General features: G+C 42.0%; 3 protein-coding genes across 3 annotated transcripts in view; 1 reads left to right on the top strand and 2 right to left on the bottom strand.

Moving 5' to 3' along the window:
- Positions 1–18,581, top strand: part of LOC146058051 (hydroperoxide isomerase ALOXE3-like) — a 101,927-nt gene that overhangs the window by 16,437 nt on the left and 66,909 nt on the right. The window lies entirely within an intron of this gene.
- On the bottom strand, positions 3,393–7,486 carry LOC146059581 (hydroperoxide isomerase ALOXE3-like). The gene is made up of 8 exons (XM_083171925.1): positions 7,454–7,486; positions 6,160–6,363; positions 5,477–5,563; positions 5,134–5,303; positions 4,797–4,918; positions 4,503–4,603; positions 3,830–4,000; positions 3,393–3,652 (listed from the first exon to the last, which is right to left on the bottom strand). Exons 1-8 carry the CDS (start codon positions 7,484–7,486, stop codon positions 3,473–3,475), a joined length of 1,068 nt encoding a protein of 355 aa, XP_083028051.1. The 3' UTR covers positions 3,393–3,472.
- Positions 9,844–14,056, bottom strand: LOC146059575 (arachidonate 12-lipoxygenase, 12R-type-like). Its single transcript, XM_083171917.1, has 6 exons — positions 13,902–14,056; positions 11,809–12,013; positions 11,405–11,486; positions 10,744–10,866; positions 9,998–10,098; positions 9,844–9,872 (listed from the first exon to the last, which is right to left on the bottom strand). Exons 1-6 carry the CDS (start codon positions 14,046–14,048, stop codon positions 9,844–9,846), a joined length of 687 nt encoding a protein of 228 aa, XP_083028043.1. The 5' UTR covers positions 14,049–14,056.

Raw genomic sequence — 18,581 nt, 5'->3', positions numbered from 1 at the left:
AAAAAATAAATAAATAGATCAAATGTATTGTTGAACTAGTCTGCACTGCATGCCGGGACTTGGAAAACCACAAGTCCCAGCATGTGGGGCATTAAAAGGCATGCTAGAACTTGTAGTTCCACAACAGTACAAATCATTAAACACACACTGACACCCCAGAAATGTTTAACTTTATTACATACACCATGTCAATAAATACATACATACATACATATACTTACCTATCTTGACACGTAGGTATCAGTCTCCTTCTCAGTAGATATTCCATATAGGCAAGCTGTTGATTATACTTACCAGCTCCTTCACATGAATCGCATCTTCGTCATTCCATGTGGGATCCAGGAACAAATCAAGCACCCGTACCATGCCGAACAGTGGCAAGAGCTGAATGTAATTGTTTACACTGGGCACTTATCACTCCAAATGCTCCATAATGCTTGGAAAAAGTATACACAGATGACCATGTAGCTGCCTGGCATATCTTTAATTGAAACATTCACCTCTCTCGCCCAGGAAACTGCCATCGCTCTAGCCGAGTGCCTTTATATCTTATGGAACTTGGCATCCCACTTTCTTGTAAGTAAAGCTGATGACTTCCTTGGGCCACCTTGAAATTATTTGTTTTGATGGAGCAAATACTTTCTTTGCCTTGAGGAATCACAAACAAGGACTTCGTTTTACTGAAACTGTTAGTCCTATCCAAATACTGTACATTTTAACGACCCTAACTACATCCAGTGCATGGAGGTTCTCCTCCCTTGTGCTGGAAGGATTAGGAAAGAAAAAAGGTAACACAATCTCCTGATTGATATGGAACGATGATGCAACTTTAGGCAAAAAAGTTGGTTTGGTTCTGAGAACCACTCTGTCCGAAAACAACTTTAGATATGGCTCCTGTATCCATAAAGCATGTAGCTCACCTATTCTTCTGGCAGAAGTAATGTCCACAAGAATTATCATCTTGCATGTTAAGAACGGATCAAAAGGAAGAGGACATTAAACCATTCAAAACTAAATTGAGATCCCACTGTGGAATCACTGACCTAATCTTCGGTCATTCTTTTAATGGCTTGACAAAACCTTTTAATCAAACTATGTTCAGCCAGCAGCTTTTCATCCAGTAAAGCACCTTCAGCGTTGCCACTGCGAGACCTTTGTTAAAACCTTCACAAATAAACTGTAGTACATGTGAAATGTCGACCTTTGGAAACTCATACTTGTCCTTAGAATTTGGAAAAATTTTGTAGAATGGTCAATGATAAATGTCCAAGGAAACCTTCCTTGCCTGAAGAAGAATATCAATCAATACTGGAGAGAGCCCTTTATGTTTCAATTGTTGCCATTCAACTTCCAGGCTGCTAATCGTAACTTTTGTGGGTTTTGACACAATACAAGGCCCTCAGCAGATTGGGAGATACAGGCAGAAACCATGGCTCTGCCACCGCCATGCTCTCCACCATAGGGAACATTCTGGGTCAGTATGGAAGGATGAATATCACTTGTACTTGCTCGGTCCTTATTTTCCACAACACCTTGTGAATGAGAGCGAATGGTGGAAAAATGTACACTAGGGAGAAGTACCAGCTCTGGCACTCCGCAGAACCCTTGGGTCGGATACCTGGAAAATAACCAAGGACTCTTTTTGTTGACTGTCATCGCCATCAGATCTATCTCTGGCTGGCTGAACCACTGTACTATCAGACAAAACACTGAATCCTCCAGCTCCCACTCTCCTAGCACAAGACAGTTCAGACAGGAAAGCTGCCACATGGTTGTCTTCCTCTGGTACATGGAGAGCTGATAGAGAGCAGATGTTTCTCAGCCCATATCATAATGAGTACTTCTTCCAACAGTGGCCGACTTGTTGATCCACCTTGTTGGTTTTTGTAGGAAACTGTAGTAACATTGTCCAAGAACACACAACGGTGTGTATCATCGATATCTCTGCTGAAGATCTCTATAGCTAACAGTACTGCCCTGAGCTCTTTGTGGTTTGAAGAGAACTCTGCTTCGAGGAGACCAGATGCCTTGACAAGTCTTGCCCAGACAATATACACCCCCCAACCTAGGGAACTTGCGTCCGTAGTTATCACTTTATACTGCAGGCTTGACAGGGTTAGAGTTCTTAATGCTAGACGATCACTTCCCCACTAAAGCAGGGTCTGTTTTACAGACTCCGGTATTTGGATTTGAGGATCCAAAGACACCCAGTTCTTGGCATATTTGAGGAGGCACCATTGCAAAGTTCTCATACTCCACCTTGCCCATGGAACAATATACACTGTGAATGCCACCATCCCCAACAAGAATCGCATTTATCAAGGAATATTTACCTCAAATATTACCCCCCTGAATGTACTAAAGGGGGACCACAGCATGAATCTGCATTTCCCCTTGCATTGCTGCTTTCCCCATAGGTTTCTATGGGGGATGCAAAGCAGCCGATGTAGAAAAATCGGGCAGCAGCAGTTCACACTCCTGGGGTATTACCATTCTGAGATACACATCCAACCGTTGCTGGGTCAACCGTGCATGTGCAATCATTTGGAGCCCTGACCCTGTGCTTGTGGGAGGATACATAATTGCGCTAGGATCCCATTTTATAATGCGATCCTGGGTGGTAGCATTCTGCCCAGATTGCATTATAAATGTGATAGATTATAAATGGGCCCCTAAATAGTTCAAGTAATAGGCATTTAGTAAACCTAGTACAATGTCATCAACTCAGGTTAAACAAATCTCTAAAAGCTTCGTTTACTGTAGGAATATGACTACATACCTACAGTAAATGCAGCGCCAGCTTATGGACAGAAGGCTACCACTTACATTAGTTAGAGGGAGACCTATAATTACCTGCATTAATCCCCCCCTCACCAAACCTAAAAATACCTTCCTGCATGTCCACACCTTAACCCCATCACCACACTCACTGGCTGGATAGTTGTCCAACATTAAGCACCACACCATTTACTCATATGGTGAGAAGTGGCTAAAGCTGCACTTGGGCTTTTAATGACTGTGCTTTTTCTTAGGTCAAGGCATTCCCTGGTGTGTACAGAAACTCTGCTACAAACTGTATATACATATCCACAGAGCTCCTGTATACACTGACCATGAGGTATTGTACACTTACCGACTGGTCCAATGCGCCATGTTTGGTTGGGTTCAGCTCCCATAGCAGAAGATAGATATTTAGCTATAACCATTGCCTATACTGATCCTCTAGACACCCCTATGATATTCTGGGGTGTGTTCATTCTAAGAGCCAACACTTCCCCCCCGATCAGAGGTATACACTATGTAAGAAATGAAATTCACAAGTTGTATTGAAATATTTAATCATAAATATTATCTGACAACGGCTTGAAAACAACTGTCCAGTCCTCTGCCAACACAGATGGACAGTGCAAATCAGGATATTATACACTGGTAACCAGGTCAGGCATAGTCAGTAGATCACAGACAAGTCAGTTTATACAGATACACTGTTCTCAATCACACTCGGGTCCAAGTAGGGATATGGCAAACGCATGCTCTTGTTCCGCTCTTTAATGGAGCGGGAGATCTCAGCCAGCTTCTCCTGGAAATTCTTTATGAAGTTCTGCGGAACCGCCTCCGTAAAACGCACATTAGGATAGTCCCCCAGACGTCTCTACAGGAGAACAGGAAATAATGTTAAAAAAGCCTCAAAATGTCAATGAATACAGTAAGTCCATTCACCAAATAACAGTGACATGCATAGATGGTGGGATTACACTGGTTACATAAGCTGATCTAGTACTTCCTCTTCTGAGCATATTACAGTATTCATACTAGCCCCAATACTCACCCGGTCCATTGGCTCTTTACTGAGCAGCCACACAGTGGATATGCCCAAACTGGTAGTGTTTACTTCAGGCAATGCAGCCAGGATACTCTGGGTTGTGCTGACCCCTTTAACTGAGGGAGGGGGGCTTCTCATCGATGTGGGACCATTAGGCATTAAAGTATAGAAGTCAGACTGCAATGAAACCAGACAGGAATGCTTTAGACCAGAAAAGCATAGAGAACACATTTACATTACAGGCCATGCTACAGTGTAGCGCAGCATTTCCCCAAACAAAAACTGGGTTGGCTAACAAATATCCATAGTGCAGATTTTTATGATGATCTCAATGGTTATGCAAAGGTGACTTCATTAATACCTCAGTCAGTTTGATTTAGCCATCTGGATTTAATAATGAATAGCCTTTAAACCTGGAATGTAATGGCAGAGTATGGGAAACTGCTGTAGTGCATTGTGTTTCCAGATCTACTGTATAGGCTTACCACATTATCTAGGAAACATTGTCCCAATAAACATACACAAGTGGTTCATAGAATATACAATTAGGCTTGTGACACATGTTACATGACATGTTCTCAGATTTATCAATATGGTCTACAATTCTCCAGATCAAGGACAGAGTATGAAATGCACCACATGGCAGCATACTGCAAAGTGGTGATATTCAGTCACTCACCTGACCATTGTTGACAGCTGCATGCTGAGCAGAACAAGTGAAGATCACCATGGTCAGGTACTTGATCAAACAGGCCTTGGTCTTCAAGGAGGAGGGCATTCCTAGCAAATGGAATAAGCCATTAGTCATCTAGCCCTTATCTTGAATGTTCCAGCAGTGTATAGGAAAGATATGGACCATCACATTTGGTTCTGTATGACTTGATAACACCAGGATTACCATCATGTCGGTGATCAGGTTGGCTCAGTGTGTACATCATTATGATCCGACAGCACAGAACAAGAAGTCACTAACCTGTAGATTTATAGGCCAAGAATCCCTCTTTGTAGATCTCATCCACCCAGGCCTGAAGTTCTGGGTCTGTACTGACCACCACATCGCTCTCATAGTAGTAATTAACAATATTGGATACAAAACTAAAATGGATAAAGAGGTGCAATGAGTGAATAAAGTATGGATGATTTACAGAACTAATTACAGGGTGTGGAATTTTAGCTGACCAGATATGTTGGCAACATTAAGGTTTTCTACATCCCATTTACACTGACCAGGTGGTGACAAATCATTAAACATTAGAACATGTGGTCGTCTCCCCTCTGGAAAGGGCAGCTAGAAGGTTTTTCAAGACTACCTCTCCACAGCCAACCAGATCTTCATCCCATCCTCCCTGTACAGGTAATTGGGAATGGCCTCCAATCCTCTTGCCTTGATGTCATCAGGGAGACAGAGGCTGCTGTAAGTGACCTCGTCCATTGCTTTTTTCAGTAGTATTGGAATCCCTCCTTTCCCAGTTACTATAATCTGGAAAAAAAAAATTAAAAGGATGGTGGATATTTGTTATGGTGCAATACTGCAGCTTCTATATTCAGGCCAGGCTTGTGATTTAGGGTTTATCTTTCATATAAAATGTTACAGATTCTAAACCCTGTGGATGGCACAATATTCTGTTACCATTGTACATGAAGAGATTTTACCTTATCAAAGACCCCATCATGACCAATGAGAGTAGATCTGGCAATGATATTGATCTCAAGGGTATAACGAAGATGTGGAATTATTAGCTGAAAAGAGAAAGATTGCCATTAGGATCCCATCCGATATAGACCTTCATGGAGTAACCAATATTTGAAATACAGAACACTTTTAAAATTAATTCTTGCTCTAGCATTATCCTTAAGTAATATCCAGAACCTAGTCCGGTTTTAATGTAAAAAACAAACAAACCAATGACTTACAGGTATTTAGTCTGAAATTTAACATGCAGTATAATGGTTTACCAAGTACAACAGAAGATAATGTGGCAGCAAATGTTCAGCCATAAAATTATTCTTACACCTCTGGATGTCCCATGTCCAACCTGCGGCCTTCTAGCTGTTGTGAAGCTACACATCCCAGCATGCCTTGTCAGTTTCGCTATTATGGAATGCTAGAACTGTGGCAAGGCATGCTGAGATCTGTAATTTCACAACAGCTGGAGGGCTGCAGGTTGGACATGCCTGATCTAGAATATACACAACTGCGAGACCTACATACATATCCTTATAAACCACCACTGGTGACTTCCTAAGCCTCCATATTAAGAGGACAACAGGGGCTCTACAGATATGCCAATGAGGAGACTGCCACTCCATATCAATATTGGGAAGCCAGATCTCACCTTGTACACTGGGTGGCCCATTGGAAGTTGTCTGGTGGTTGCAATGTTGAAGACCTCAGCAAAGAGATGAGTACGGAGTAGGTGAGTAGCCACTTGATGCACCTGGTAGTCAGAATTGCGCACCCAGATCTTGGCCAGTAACCAGTCAGATTCTGAGTCACTGGGCAGGAAGATTGGAGAGTGCTCTCCTGGAGTTTGAGACAACTGTAAGACAGGATGATCATATGGTATTAGAGGTTAAGTGGGCAGCAAATCTGCACATGAGCCTATTTCATAATTAAGCATTAATGCATAAGATGTATTTATATCCCTACCGAAAGTGTTCTAGTCTCCCCTATAAACTAGTAAGACATATGCCATCTGATATCCATCAAGAGGTTGAAGTAATTACCAAATAGGATATTGCATGTACTTTATAGAAAAACAATTTTATGGACCAAAGTGTGTGCAGATTTGGGATAAACAGCAGAAATGGTGTGTGACTTCAGGCATGTAGAGAACAGATTATGGGTTCTTAAAGTGAATAAAGCAAGCTAACAATCTTGTACCAATTCTATGAAGGATGTATGCAGCTAATGTTCTATGAAGGATGTATGCAGCTAATGTAGTGTTAGCATTACTGCCTCACAGCACAGACCATGGAATGGATTCCCACCATGGCCCTAACTGAGAAGGTTCCCCACCAAAAAATAGTATTAACATGTGGTTGGGAATCTACATTATAAGCTCCACTGGGACAGGGACTGACGGCCAAATATACTCTGTAAAGCACTGCAGAATGTGAGCTCTATAGAGAACTGGTAATGAAGGTCAAACAATTTTGCCCAGTAAAAATTAACCAAACCATTTTAGGAAGTATAAAAATTGATGAAGTCTATAGGAGAACACATCTGTAAGGACATGTGTCCATCTGGACCACCCACCTCCTCTATATACTGACATGGGTTTTTGACTCTTGTTAATCCTAAATAACTAAGGATTGGGGTACTAGAAGCTGTGAGGATACATGGGAGCTACAGACAACTCCAACTGTATTACCTTAATCAGAGTCCTATAACTGATTATACAATATAGGATACTGACAGGACTCGTTCATGGCAAGATCTCCTATTTTACATCATATTAGGACTCTGGGTTTGTTTGTTTTTTACTTCTATTTCCCAGGCTTCGTTTTTATTGAAACTAATGCAATATAGTCAGTTTGTCCACATTTATAGCATTATCTGTAACAACCTTGTAAAAAGTTATGGATTGAAATATTTTGCTTTAGCAAAGTAGTCATCCTTTGTGGTACCCACACACCTGTGGTTTTGTAGCCAAGGACCATTATGTAAGTATTTTCACACATTTTAATATTTCCAACTTAAAGACATTGAAGTCTTGTGTTGGCAGAGGTCTTGTATCCAGGTGAGAGCTACAGTGTCTAGATAGACAGTAAGTCAACAGGGTAAAAAAGGTAGACATTTCTCCACAATTTTTTTTTTTGACTTTTAGTTTACCATCCACATTAGCGTAGAGGGAGAATAAAATAGTGCCTTAAGCATTGTGAGCGAGACAAGCTATGCAAGGATAAGGGTTATACTAATTGATGGTCCACGTCAACCACCCCCCCCCCCCCCCCCAAAAAAAAAAGTTCTGTCCAGGTCAACCTTTTACTGTCGACTGACTGTATATAGACACTGTAGATACATCCACAACCTTGTATTTATCCTACGCGACTCACCCATTGTGAACCATCTCCATTTAAAAGTGGTATCTGAGTAAAGGCTGTTATTGTAACACCAAGTAATTCTTTGCCTCTCAATCAGAGTTTGGATCCCTTTCAGCCTTTCATTCATTCAAACAGCTTCATAAAACAGTAGTAGAAAAATATAAAAGGCCCTTGAGAGTTGGTGGAACTATTAGTCTGCCACCGACAACCTCCACCCCCATTAGGCGGAGCACATGCCAGTGCTAGGGTTTTTGGCAAATTAATGAGAGGACCTCACATTTTACAAAACAGGGCAGTGGTATGAAGACATGGTTACGCAACCCCATTCAAGTTATGCCATAGTAACACAGTATTCACATACCAATTGTAGTGCCCCCAATTGGTATTACACAACATAGCACCCCTTATGCATGCTATGACACACCAGTGCCCTTTTAAACAGTGCTACTCCTTGTACATGTAGTCCACATAGTAGTGTCACTCAAACACTGTCCGTATTAGTGCCGCCTATACACATATCTGTTTGTCAGTCCAGTACTCACCACCCATGTTCCATCATCAGATCCATTCAGCAGCTTCCCGACCACCCTGTCAACTAGTTTTCAGCACGCACAGAGACTAATTTTTAGTGGAGTCGCTGGAACAGGCTTTTCGGTTGGAATTATTGTGCAGGGCTATGTTGGAGGTGAAACTAGTACCTTTTATCTTTAGAGGTGACAGAATTCCATTCCACACTGTCTCCCTCCCCCTTCTTTAACCCCAAAGTTTAAACCAAGGATCATACAAAATACACAATACATACCTCTGAAAACAGATTAAGAATTGTCAAATATTTTTAAAGTAAGGCACAAAATCAGAAACATCCCAATTGTATATCCAACAACTACTAAGGAGGTAAATATAAACATGGCTAACAAGACATAAAGTACAGACAAATAGCCAGTGAGAAATTAGTAGGGAACAGTAGGAATGGAAATTGAACCATGGGCCCAAGATCTATTGATCTTGGAAAAAAAAAAAAAGGAATATATTCCTTGAAGGATATATACCACAACCTGTTAATTCATACATTTGAGATGGAGTTTGTGTGGATTTCCAGTGCTTGGCTATGAAGAGCCCTGAAGGTTACACATGCATAAAGCAATTTGTTCTGCCTAATGCCAGTGGCCATGAAGCAAATTAATGCATGGATCCAACAAGGGGATTCAGGCCACCATTGTCTGTAGGTTTAGGTAGAAACCAACTGCTCAGCCGAGGGGTTTTTGCTTGCCCAGGTAAAATTTGCCAAATAAAGTTTACAATGATTGTAAATTATGCATTGGTACCCAGACATGGATTGCTTGGAATACAAGTCTGGGTATGTTATACATTTTTACTGCCTTAAGCCTGCCTATCAATGATCAACACAGATGGAACCACACTTGTTCAGCCCACTGGAGCGTTCACCTAAAATATATTTGAAATTTAAGCAGACATTAGAAGACTTGCCTGGATGGCTATTGGGACAATCTGGTCTTCAGGAGTTCTCCACAGTAGACACACAGGGGCAGCGATATATTGTTGCTTTCCATTTACAGAGTTATTGGCAGGGACCCCGTGCAGCAGCTTGTAATCTGCCAAGTAGATATTGCCTTTCTGCAAGACAAACATGTTTATTGCAGTGCATCTGGGTCAGTAGCCATGCTTTTGGGCTTCCTTTGTTTCATAGGAATAGATACAAAGTTCATTAGCCCCTAATTTCCAGAAATAGACCCCTCACCTTTAGTTCTGTCTCAAGAGTGGTGGTGGTCCCCAGAGATGCAGCCACCATGTTGCAAGTAACTGGGAAGTTCTCAGGAATGTGGGAGCATTTCCTGAGGAGTATAGGGTTTATGCCATTCAGGTATTGGCTACCAAAAAAGGTATCCTCCTTCCACATCTGGGGATAAAAGACATGAAGGAACATTTGGTATAATTTATTGCAGACAGAGGGACTACTGGGATAGCTCTGATCTTGCTTCTTCTACAAGAGCACTTAGTCATATAAGCTGAGTGCGTCATATGACTAAAGAGGTGACAGACAAGACAAGCTTCTGTTACTCCCTCATCCAAGATATTCACCTTACAAGGAAACTGGCAAAAAAGTACCTGAGTTATCAAACCCTCTCAGACAGAAGACTCGTTTGATCTCATCTAGATCCGGCCATGATTCCGCACTTGTGAATCCTTCCAGCATCATTGCAAGTCCCCTAAGAAATGGAGGATTCAAATAAACTACAGAGATGTACTAACATGAAACATAATTAATATGTCCCATAGTCCTACAAATACATACACTGACTTGGGGACAAACTAATTTAAATTTCCACAGATATGAAAAATGGGATTTGCAAATTGTGATCTAAAGCCCCATACACACTAAGCAATATAGTAAAAGATTTCTCAGATGGGCCCTACTTAACAAAATGGTGTAATTATATCGCCTAGTGTGTACAGATGAACAATGTCTGCTCCGGTACATTGCCCTGCCCTTCCTTGGACATGTACAGATAACGGAGGTCCTTGTAAATGACAGCCATGTTGCTGCTCCCCAGTAACCACTACTCACGGCCAGCATCAGCAAGTGTGTAAGCACCCAACAAATATTGGCACAAGCCAAGATTGTTCCTGGAAAGGCACTTGGGCATGGGTTCCAAAGCCCCATACACATTAAACCATTATATTCCTGACAGAACTATACCAAGGCAATCACTAAGCAAATAAAACAAAATACTAACAGGTAACAGGGGTTGTAAAAACAAAGGACTATTTGGCCAGTCACGTAAAAAAAAAAAAAAAAAAAAAAAAAACACATTATGGATATACAGAACTTCCTACTCAGACTAGATACATACACGGCTGACTTTGAATGCTGGAAGCTGCTCAGTTTTAGGAAGGAGTACTGGTCATTACTGGGCAGTTCCTCAACCTTGTCTACAGCAATGCAGTGAGGGGCACCTTCTGCATAACGTTTCCACCTGCAGGATACATGGGTTTGTAGTATAAAAGAAATGCATGATTTTACTACATGGACCATTCCTAGATGTAGGGATTATAGAACAGTTTCTCTCAATGGGGCATATGTATTAAGCCTTTTGAAGAGATGAAGGGGATAAACACAGACCACTTTCTCTTCACCGGGCTGAATACATCTGCCCCAATGTTTTCAAGCTAGTGGGATCTATTTAAATTAACGAGGCAGCTTAATGTAGAATAAGCGGGCCAAAAGAAAGTTATTTTTGAAAGAACTGGCTCAATCTGCAAAGGCTTAAAGACTGGAGGAGATAGTTCAGACCTGGTCACATGACAACATAGGCTGAAGACCTGAATATATCTTAGTTGGCAGTAACAGTAGAGTTAATGCTAATGAAAGCGGTGCATAGGTAAAATGTAAGCTTAACCTGGCCGCAATTCCCTTGGCACCTCCCTAAAAGGGAATACTTTCCATCATATAATGAATGAATTTCCTCATAGAAACAGCAATAAAGCTGTACTCAATGTATTTTGACCACTTACTTGTGAGTTTCTCTCTCCTTCTCCAGTTCCTCTGTCCGTTGTTTCTTTAGTAGTGGGTGAGTATTGCTGGATAGTATGATGCCTGAAACAGAACCCAAGCGTATTGTAATGTACAATAGTCAGCCTGGTTTATGAATGGTGATTCCTACAGTATGCAAGATCAGTAATGTGACTCCATAAGGGAAATGCCCATACATGGAAACCTACCTATCTGTAGTGTTTCATGTGTGCTAACTATTTCTTAATCAATCTAAACAGTACCGGACACCAACCGGGAGATGAAGTTTTTGACAATGTCATACATAGTGGTAAGCAGGTTTACCTATCCCACAATGAGGACCACCCACATAGACCAGATGAGGAGATCCCCAGAGAGCACAATACAAGTCTGGATAGAATCTCACCCTTGCCCTCTGGTATTACCACAGTCATTCCCGTAGGTATCCATTGATGAAACGGGAACTGATAGAGCCGACCATTAGGGCAGGTCACATTGACATAGCAGCAATACCAAGCAACTGTATTAAAGTTATTGTAGGTCTTTGTTGACAGCCGAACCAGCAGGAGCTCTCCAAGATCTTTCACTGTGTCAACTTCAAAGTCAGTCACCTGGAAAAGCAGAGCGATGTCTGAGAACCATGCACCGAGGAACCACAGAACATCACTATGGATCAGGGGATTTGCAGACAGAATTCCGCATCAATTTACTGAATAAGTCTTCTATTGTTCATAAGTTTTGCATATAACAATGAACATATTGTTCATGAACATATTGTTCATAAGTTTTGCATATAACAATGAACATATTGTTCATGAACATATTGTTCATAAGTTTTGCATATAAACGCATTAAAAACTTAAGTTTTTTGAAGCAATGGGGTGATTTATCAAAGCTAAAACCAAGAATATATAAATTGTTTGTTCAGGTAAGTACTTACACTAAGGGCATCTGGAGGTTTCCTCTTTCTTGTTGGAATTACCAATAATTAAACTCTTTGACCAGGCAACAGTCTGGTTTGGGGAATATGTAACTTATATAATATATTGGAACCAGCTGTAGAAGTCTGTTTAGGTATTCGATATGGTCACATACTGGTGCAGAAGCCTTTGAAAGCTGTGGAGACATCACTACTGCCTTTGTCCAGGGTCAGACTGGCCCACAGGGGAAATATTTAGGGAGCCCCACCCCCTCAGGTCCCAGCCTGTGCACTTGAATCTACATCTATTACATATTGCGGCACAGGACTATTAGGTCATTATTACAGTGCATTGCCATTACTAATCTTGTTATTCTTGCATGCACTATGTACATATTTAGGCAGAAGCCAATCCGGAACTGGGTCAAATAAGTTGCAGGATAAATAATTTAATGCCAGTTATGAAGGGTGTAATTATATTGTATGTGTAGGCCAAAGGAACAATCAAATATATTACAGTACTTCAAATAACTTAAAGGATAAATAATTGAATGGCAGTTATTTATCCTGCATCTGTGTGTAGGCCAAAGGAACAATCCAGTCTATTACAGTACATAGGACACAAAATAGGTGCAGTACTGTAGCATATGATGAACAGTATTCATCTCTCACTAAAAAAAAATAATATATAGATATACTGTATTATACCAGGTATAGTGCACCGTCTGCCACCATATTTATCACACTTGGGCGGGATGTACTAAACTGGAAATATGGTAAAAACCTTTTTAAACACTTTCATATGCATGAAAGCCCCACCGCCAGGGCTTTGCCACGCCTAGGTGTATCTTTTCACATCCCTCCCTCACCTGTGTCCAGGCAGCAACCCTCTTCTGGGTGCAGGGAGGAGCCTAGCAGTGGACTGAGCAGGAGGATTCCAGCCACAGCAGGAGGGGGGAGAGCCACAGACCCGCTCACCTTCCCCACCACCAGTTTCACGAAAGGGCAGCTCTCATGGCAAGAATTACGCTTTGCAATACTAATCACATATGTTAGTACAGAACTGCGATGTGGCGGGATATACTGCAGTTGCTTGGTACATCCCACAGTCTTAATCTAGATTAATAAAAGTTTTATATTTTAAAATGACTAGGGTACACCATGTATACGGCAGCCTTCCCTTTCTGTGTTCTTGTACTTCATAGATGTTATAGTATAAAAAAAAAAAAAAGTCAGTTTCCTGTATAATAGAACAAAAAAATAAAAATAAAATTATATATATATATACACACACACACACACACACACACACACACACACACACACACACACACATACAGAACTATGGCAGATTTGCCACCATGTAGCATATCCAGGAAATGCCCTTACAGAAGACATCATGCGACTGGGCCAAGCCCTAGTGTACAATGAGAAATTAAAGTGTTGGAGAACTCACATTTTAAGACTATTTTTGTGAAATATATACATTTTTTTCTCTGAACAGTCCAATGATCAGATACAAAGCTCATACATCATGTAACAGCTTATATTACTGGTATTATGAGCATACTAATACTCACAGCTCCAGGTCTGAAGTTACTCCACTTATGATCCAGGTGATGTTTAGCACTTTCTCCCAGGGTGCCCAGAAGAACAATGGAGACTTGGTCACAGGTCCCAGCACTCAGGTCAGTCCCTGTAGCAATCTTTAGCTTGTAGGTCCCCATGTCTTCAGGTAACATGCCTGATGGAGCAGCGCTGGAAGGAACTAGACCAGTCATAATTGGGCATAGATTACTAAGGGCGGTATTCAATCCGGGATTCCAACTATTGGAACACTGACAGTTAGAATCCCAGGCTGTTCCCACCCAGCTTGAAAGATACGATAGGTTGAATTCAATGTTCTGCCTTTCGAGTGGTGAAAACGGCCGTGACTTGTGGAGTAACGGCTGTGAATTATACAATCCACAGGAGTTGCCAATAAAACAGATCCAGCTTGCTTTAAAGCTGGATCCGTTTTGCCAAAATCCACCTTCAATGCTATCAGAAATAACAGCATTGAATAGGTGGCAGGCGCTATTTCCCATTGGGAATAGTGGCTGACATTGAATACCCCCCCTAAGGGTCAGTTTTGTTTTGTGTATGACCCTCCATTGATTCTGCAAATGTACAAATGGCAATGCCAAAGAAATATCCTGTCTGAGTGAAGCATTAGAAACAAACAGCCATCATTTTATAGCAGATAGAAATCTCAGATTTAGTAACCATCAGTTTTGTAAGCCAGATAGAAACCACAAACAGCTGAGCAAAATGTACAACATAAATAATATATATCCCTGCCTGTGGGAGTAGCGATTGGCTGATGCACTGCAAAGCCAAGAACGATCCATATTTACTGATGTTCTGATGGCCCCAGCAGGAAGTTACAGGCAGTGTGGCATGCTGGGGGAATGATGTAGCATCTTTGGGCATAGCAGATGTAATTATTGGTAAGGGCAGAGCAGGGGTTGGGTCTCCAAAATAACATCATTACAGATATGATAAAGACAGACTATAATGTCCAGCAAGCCTGCCCTGAGCTCACTTGGAGAACCACAAGTGCCAGCATTCCTGGACAATAAGAAAGCAACTGGTGTTTGTTGCCCACAACAACATCATCTCTCAATTGACCATTAACCGCTCATCCACTGCCACCCGGGATACATGGGAAATCCCACAGGACATCACATGAGTTAAATTTAGCAGTGAAGTGTTACAGAGTATTGTGTAAGGTGAAAGCAACTATTCAGTGTTTGAAGAAAATAAAAAATATGGATGAAAGACATACAAAGAAAGTGGTATAGAATGTGAATCTATGCGTTATGTAGTGATGCCCTGAATTGGCCCAGCCAGACAAGTTCCAGGGTCCCACACCCAAACATTCACCCCAAGAAACCTGCCACTATAGAAGAGAACTTACTTTGGATTGTGCCTGAGTCAGTAATGAGCAGTCAGTGCTAGGTCCCTGCTTATATACCGTGTGAGTGCAGTGGGGGAGGGGCACTAATCTAGACTGAGGCAATCTCCAACCTCAGGTGTGTACATATCCCCATACCATAGAATATATAGTAACATAGGGCTCTAGTCTACACTGCACTCCCTAGCTGCTTGTAATGAGAGGTGCTACCCAGCTGAGATGGGATACGGTCATTGGGTCACCAGCATGATGGTCGACACCATTAGGTCAACATGCATTTAGGTCGACATGAATTAATGTTGACGTGCAGGAAGGTCGACATGCAGGAAGGTCAACAGGGTCATTAGGTCGACAGGGTCATTAAGTCGACATGGGTAAGGAAGACAGGGTCATTAGTTCGATATTTTTTTTTTACTGTTGTTTGAGCCGACATGTGCCGACAGGCGGTATTTCATACCCTACCATCCACTAGGGCGTGGTGGGAGAATAACGTAGTGTGCTGAGCGCAGCGAGGTCCTGTGCCCGAAGCATGGCGAGCGCAGCGAGTGTCTATATTAACAATTGACACATATTTTATTGAGGACTACATTGTCTCAACTAGAGCTACAGGACAAATGCTATGTCTCTGCGGGTATGGATCATTAGGTCACCAGCATCATGGTGGACAAGCATTAGGTTGACATGCTTTTAGGTCGACTTGAGTTAAGGTAGACATGCAGGAAGGTCGACATGACTTTGGGATGACAGGGGCTAAAATGTAGCACCATGCTTCGGGCACGGTGCCTCGCTGCACTCCGCACACTATTTTATTCTCCCTCCACGCCCTAGAGGATGGTAAGGGATGAAATACCGCCTGTCGGCACATGTTGGATATAAAAAACAACAACAAAAAATGTCGACCTTTTGACTGTCGACCTTGGCTATGTCGACCTAATCCATGTGTCGACCTAATGGCCTGTTGACCTAAAGCCATGTCAACCTAGACTCATGTGGACATAATGACCTGTCGACCTAGACCCATGTTGACCTTTCAGCATGTTGACCTAATGGTGCCGACCCATTGCTTGTCAGCATCCATGCTGTACACCAAATGACCATATCCCTTATAAAGGTCCATGCTGAGCTTCATCTGTGGGATACATGGAGTTCTATAGAACTCCATGTATCCCACATCCGGGTAGATCTCCATTCTGTTACAATGTTTATAACTGCGGTAGACCTGCTCCATAATTGATAAGTGAATTGTCATCCACAAACAGACCATACTATAAAGATACCTGCTGAGTACAACCTGAGGGATGCATGGTATTTTATAAAGAGTCTTATTTTGTTACAGTGTCTACATTAACAATTTACATATTTCATTGAGGACTACATTATCTCAACTTGAGCTACAGGACAAATGCTAGGGGTGACATTCTATGGGATGCGATCTGCGTTTTTTGGCGTTAATTAGACCACAAAATGGCGATATCGCATTTTTCCTTAAAATCGCCAATTTAATGGGTACGTTAAGGGACTGAAATCGCATATTATGTGCGTTAAGGTATGCGGACCAAAAGTGCAAGATTAATTCGCATTTTTATCGCATCCAGATGTTTTCCAATACAAAAGTATAGAAATCGCTTATTTAATGCAATGCGCATTCGCAATTCGCACTTTTTAGGTGTCTAATTATCGCACTTATTTCAGACCAGGTTCTGTTTGGCGATTTGGCACAGAACTCATTTTGGTCAAGTGCACACATGGTTAATTTCACCACAGGTGCCCTCATTTTCACTCACAAACACCCCTACATAAACCCCAACATCAGTAAGGACACCTGTGAGGGTTTAAATCATGTAGATTTTGATGACTATTTTCAAGTTGCTTATCTGTGATGTGTCCCATTTGGAGGAGCTACGCAGGAGGGAGGAAGCTGCGCAACAGATCCTGGTAGCCCCCCGACTACTGGGTACCCCACGTATGTATGGTGCTCGCCTGTACCTGGACTCCCTGTCGGATCAACAGGTTGTGGGGATGGTTACGCTGAACCCCATTAACCTGTTGGAGTTATATGAGCAGGTGAGAGATGATTTTTACCATTTTGTGGGAGCCAACTATGCAGTGTCTGCTCAGCACAAATTAATGTGGACTATTTGTCCACAGCCTCCACTCAGTCTGTGACCTCATGGGCCTTGGTGGTATTACAGGCCACTTTGTCTAAGCATTTTACTCAACTGTTACTTGCTATAAAGAAGTTGTTGCGGACATACATCAGCAGCCGTTACTTTTCTGGTAAGCACATGTGCCCTGTACTCCAAAATGTACCAGTGTTGTCAGTGTACTCATAAACAAATTATTGACCAATACCATCTGTTTCCACCCACATTTAACCTAATACACAGTCCCCAACGGATGCACATGGTGGTGCTGACCTATCCCTTGCTGCTATCTAGCTTGTAAGTACTTTTGATACATGTATGAATGAAGTTTGCAGTCAAACATGGCTCACTGGTGTTGTGGAACTACATGTGCCAGCATGCCCAGACACACTACAACCATTACAGTCCAAACCATGAGTGTCAGATTCTGCTGGAATATGTAGATCCACAACCTTTGCCAGCCAAGGAGTTATGCCACACTACTTTAGTGCAATCCCATAGTCATATACCATTACATTATGTTATAATTCACACATTAATTTGTATTTAGAAAAAGACACAAACACAATGGTATGCGGGTAGCAATTTTTACTTCTGTCTTTTTTTTTAGAAGCATTCTGCATTTTGACATGTGGAAAATAACAACTGTGGGGCCATGTAACAAGATGTTTGACATTTCACAAACTGAACAAACATATATAGCAGCTACCTTCTCCCAGCATCAGGCAGCCCTACACCACTTCTAGACCCTGCACCAAGCCCACCACGGGTCCTCACACTCCGAAGGGGTGGGGAAGTGGGGGAGCCACTTATTGGGGTGCTGGATACACTGCTGAGGGTTGATGCTGCGCCACCTCCCACATTGGCTTCCTGCTGCTGTATTTGGGCCTGCATAGCTAGTAAGGCATTGGTCTGCGCTGTGCATGATTGGGTTAGTGCTGTGATACTTTGCGCCAGGCTGCCAATATGCCTATTCTGTTCCCTTATTGCAGCAGTTAGTTCTGCAAAACGGGTGTCAATGCTGTTAGCAATGCGCACATAAGTGCCTACACCTACCCATACACTACGTGCAATTTTGCGTAACTGAAGGAAGGTGTCACGCATGTACCCCTGTATATTACCTATTTGGAGGTTTTGGGAGGCCATGAATTCTAACTGTT

The sequence above is a fragment of the Crinia signifera genome, chromosome 2 (genome assembly GCF_055691185.1).
Source record: "Crinia signifera chromosome 2, ASM5569118v1, whole genome shotgun sequence".
Classification (NCBI taxonomy): domain Eukaryota; kingdom Metazoa; phylum Chordata; class Amphibia; order Anura; family Myobatrachidae; genus Crinia; species Crinia signifera.
The sequence above is the reverse complement of the archived record's forward strand: the minus strand, read 5'-3'. Positions and strand labels throughout refer to the sequence as shown.

Excerpts from the sequence above, each read along its gene's own strand:
- LOC146059581 (XM_083171925.1), bottom strand. The coding sequence starts at position 7,486 with ATGGTCCTTGGCTACAAAACCACAGGTGTGTGG. Across the intron at positions 5,304-5,476 it reads ATGATGGGGTCTTTGATAAG|ATTATAGTAACTGGGAAAGG; the intron begins GTAAAATCTCTT and ends TTTTTTTTCCAG. Across the intron at positions 4,604-4,796 it reads CTTGGCCTATAAATCTACAG|GAATGCCCTCCTCCTTGAAG; the intron begins GTTAGTGACTTC and ends TCCATTTGCTAG.
- LOC146059575 (XM_083171917.1), bottom strand. The coding sequence starts at position 14,048 with ATGGGGACCTACAAGCTAAAGATTGCTACAGGGACTGACCTGAGTGCT. Across the intron at positions 11,487-11,808 it reads GGTAATACCAGAGGGCAAGG|GCATCATACTATCCAGCAAT; the intron begins GTGAGATTCTAT and ends GTTCTGTTTCAG. Across the intron at positions 10,099-10,743 it reads CAGCATTCAAAGTCAGCCGT|GGGACTTGCAATGATGCTGG; the intron begins GTATGTATCTAG and ends TCCATTTCTTAG.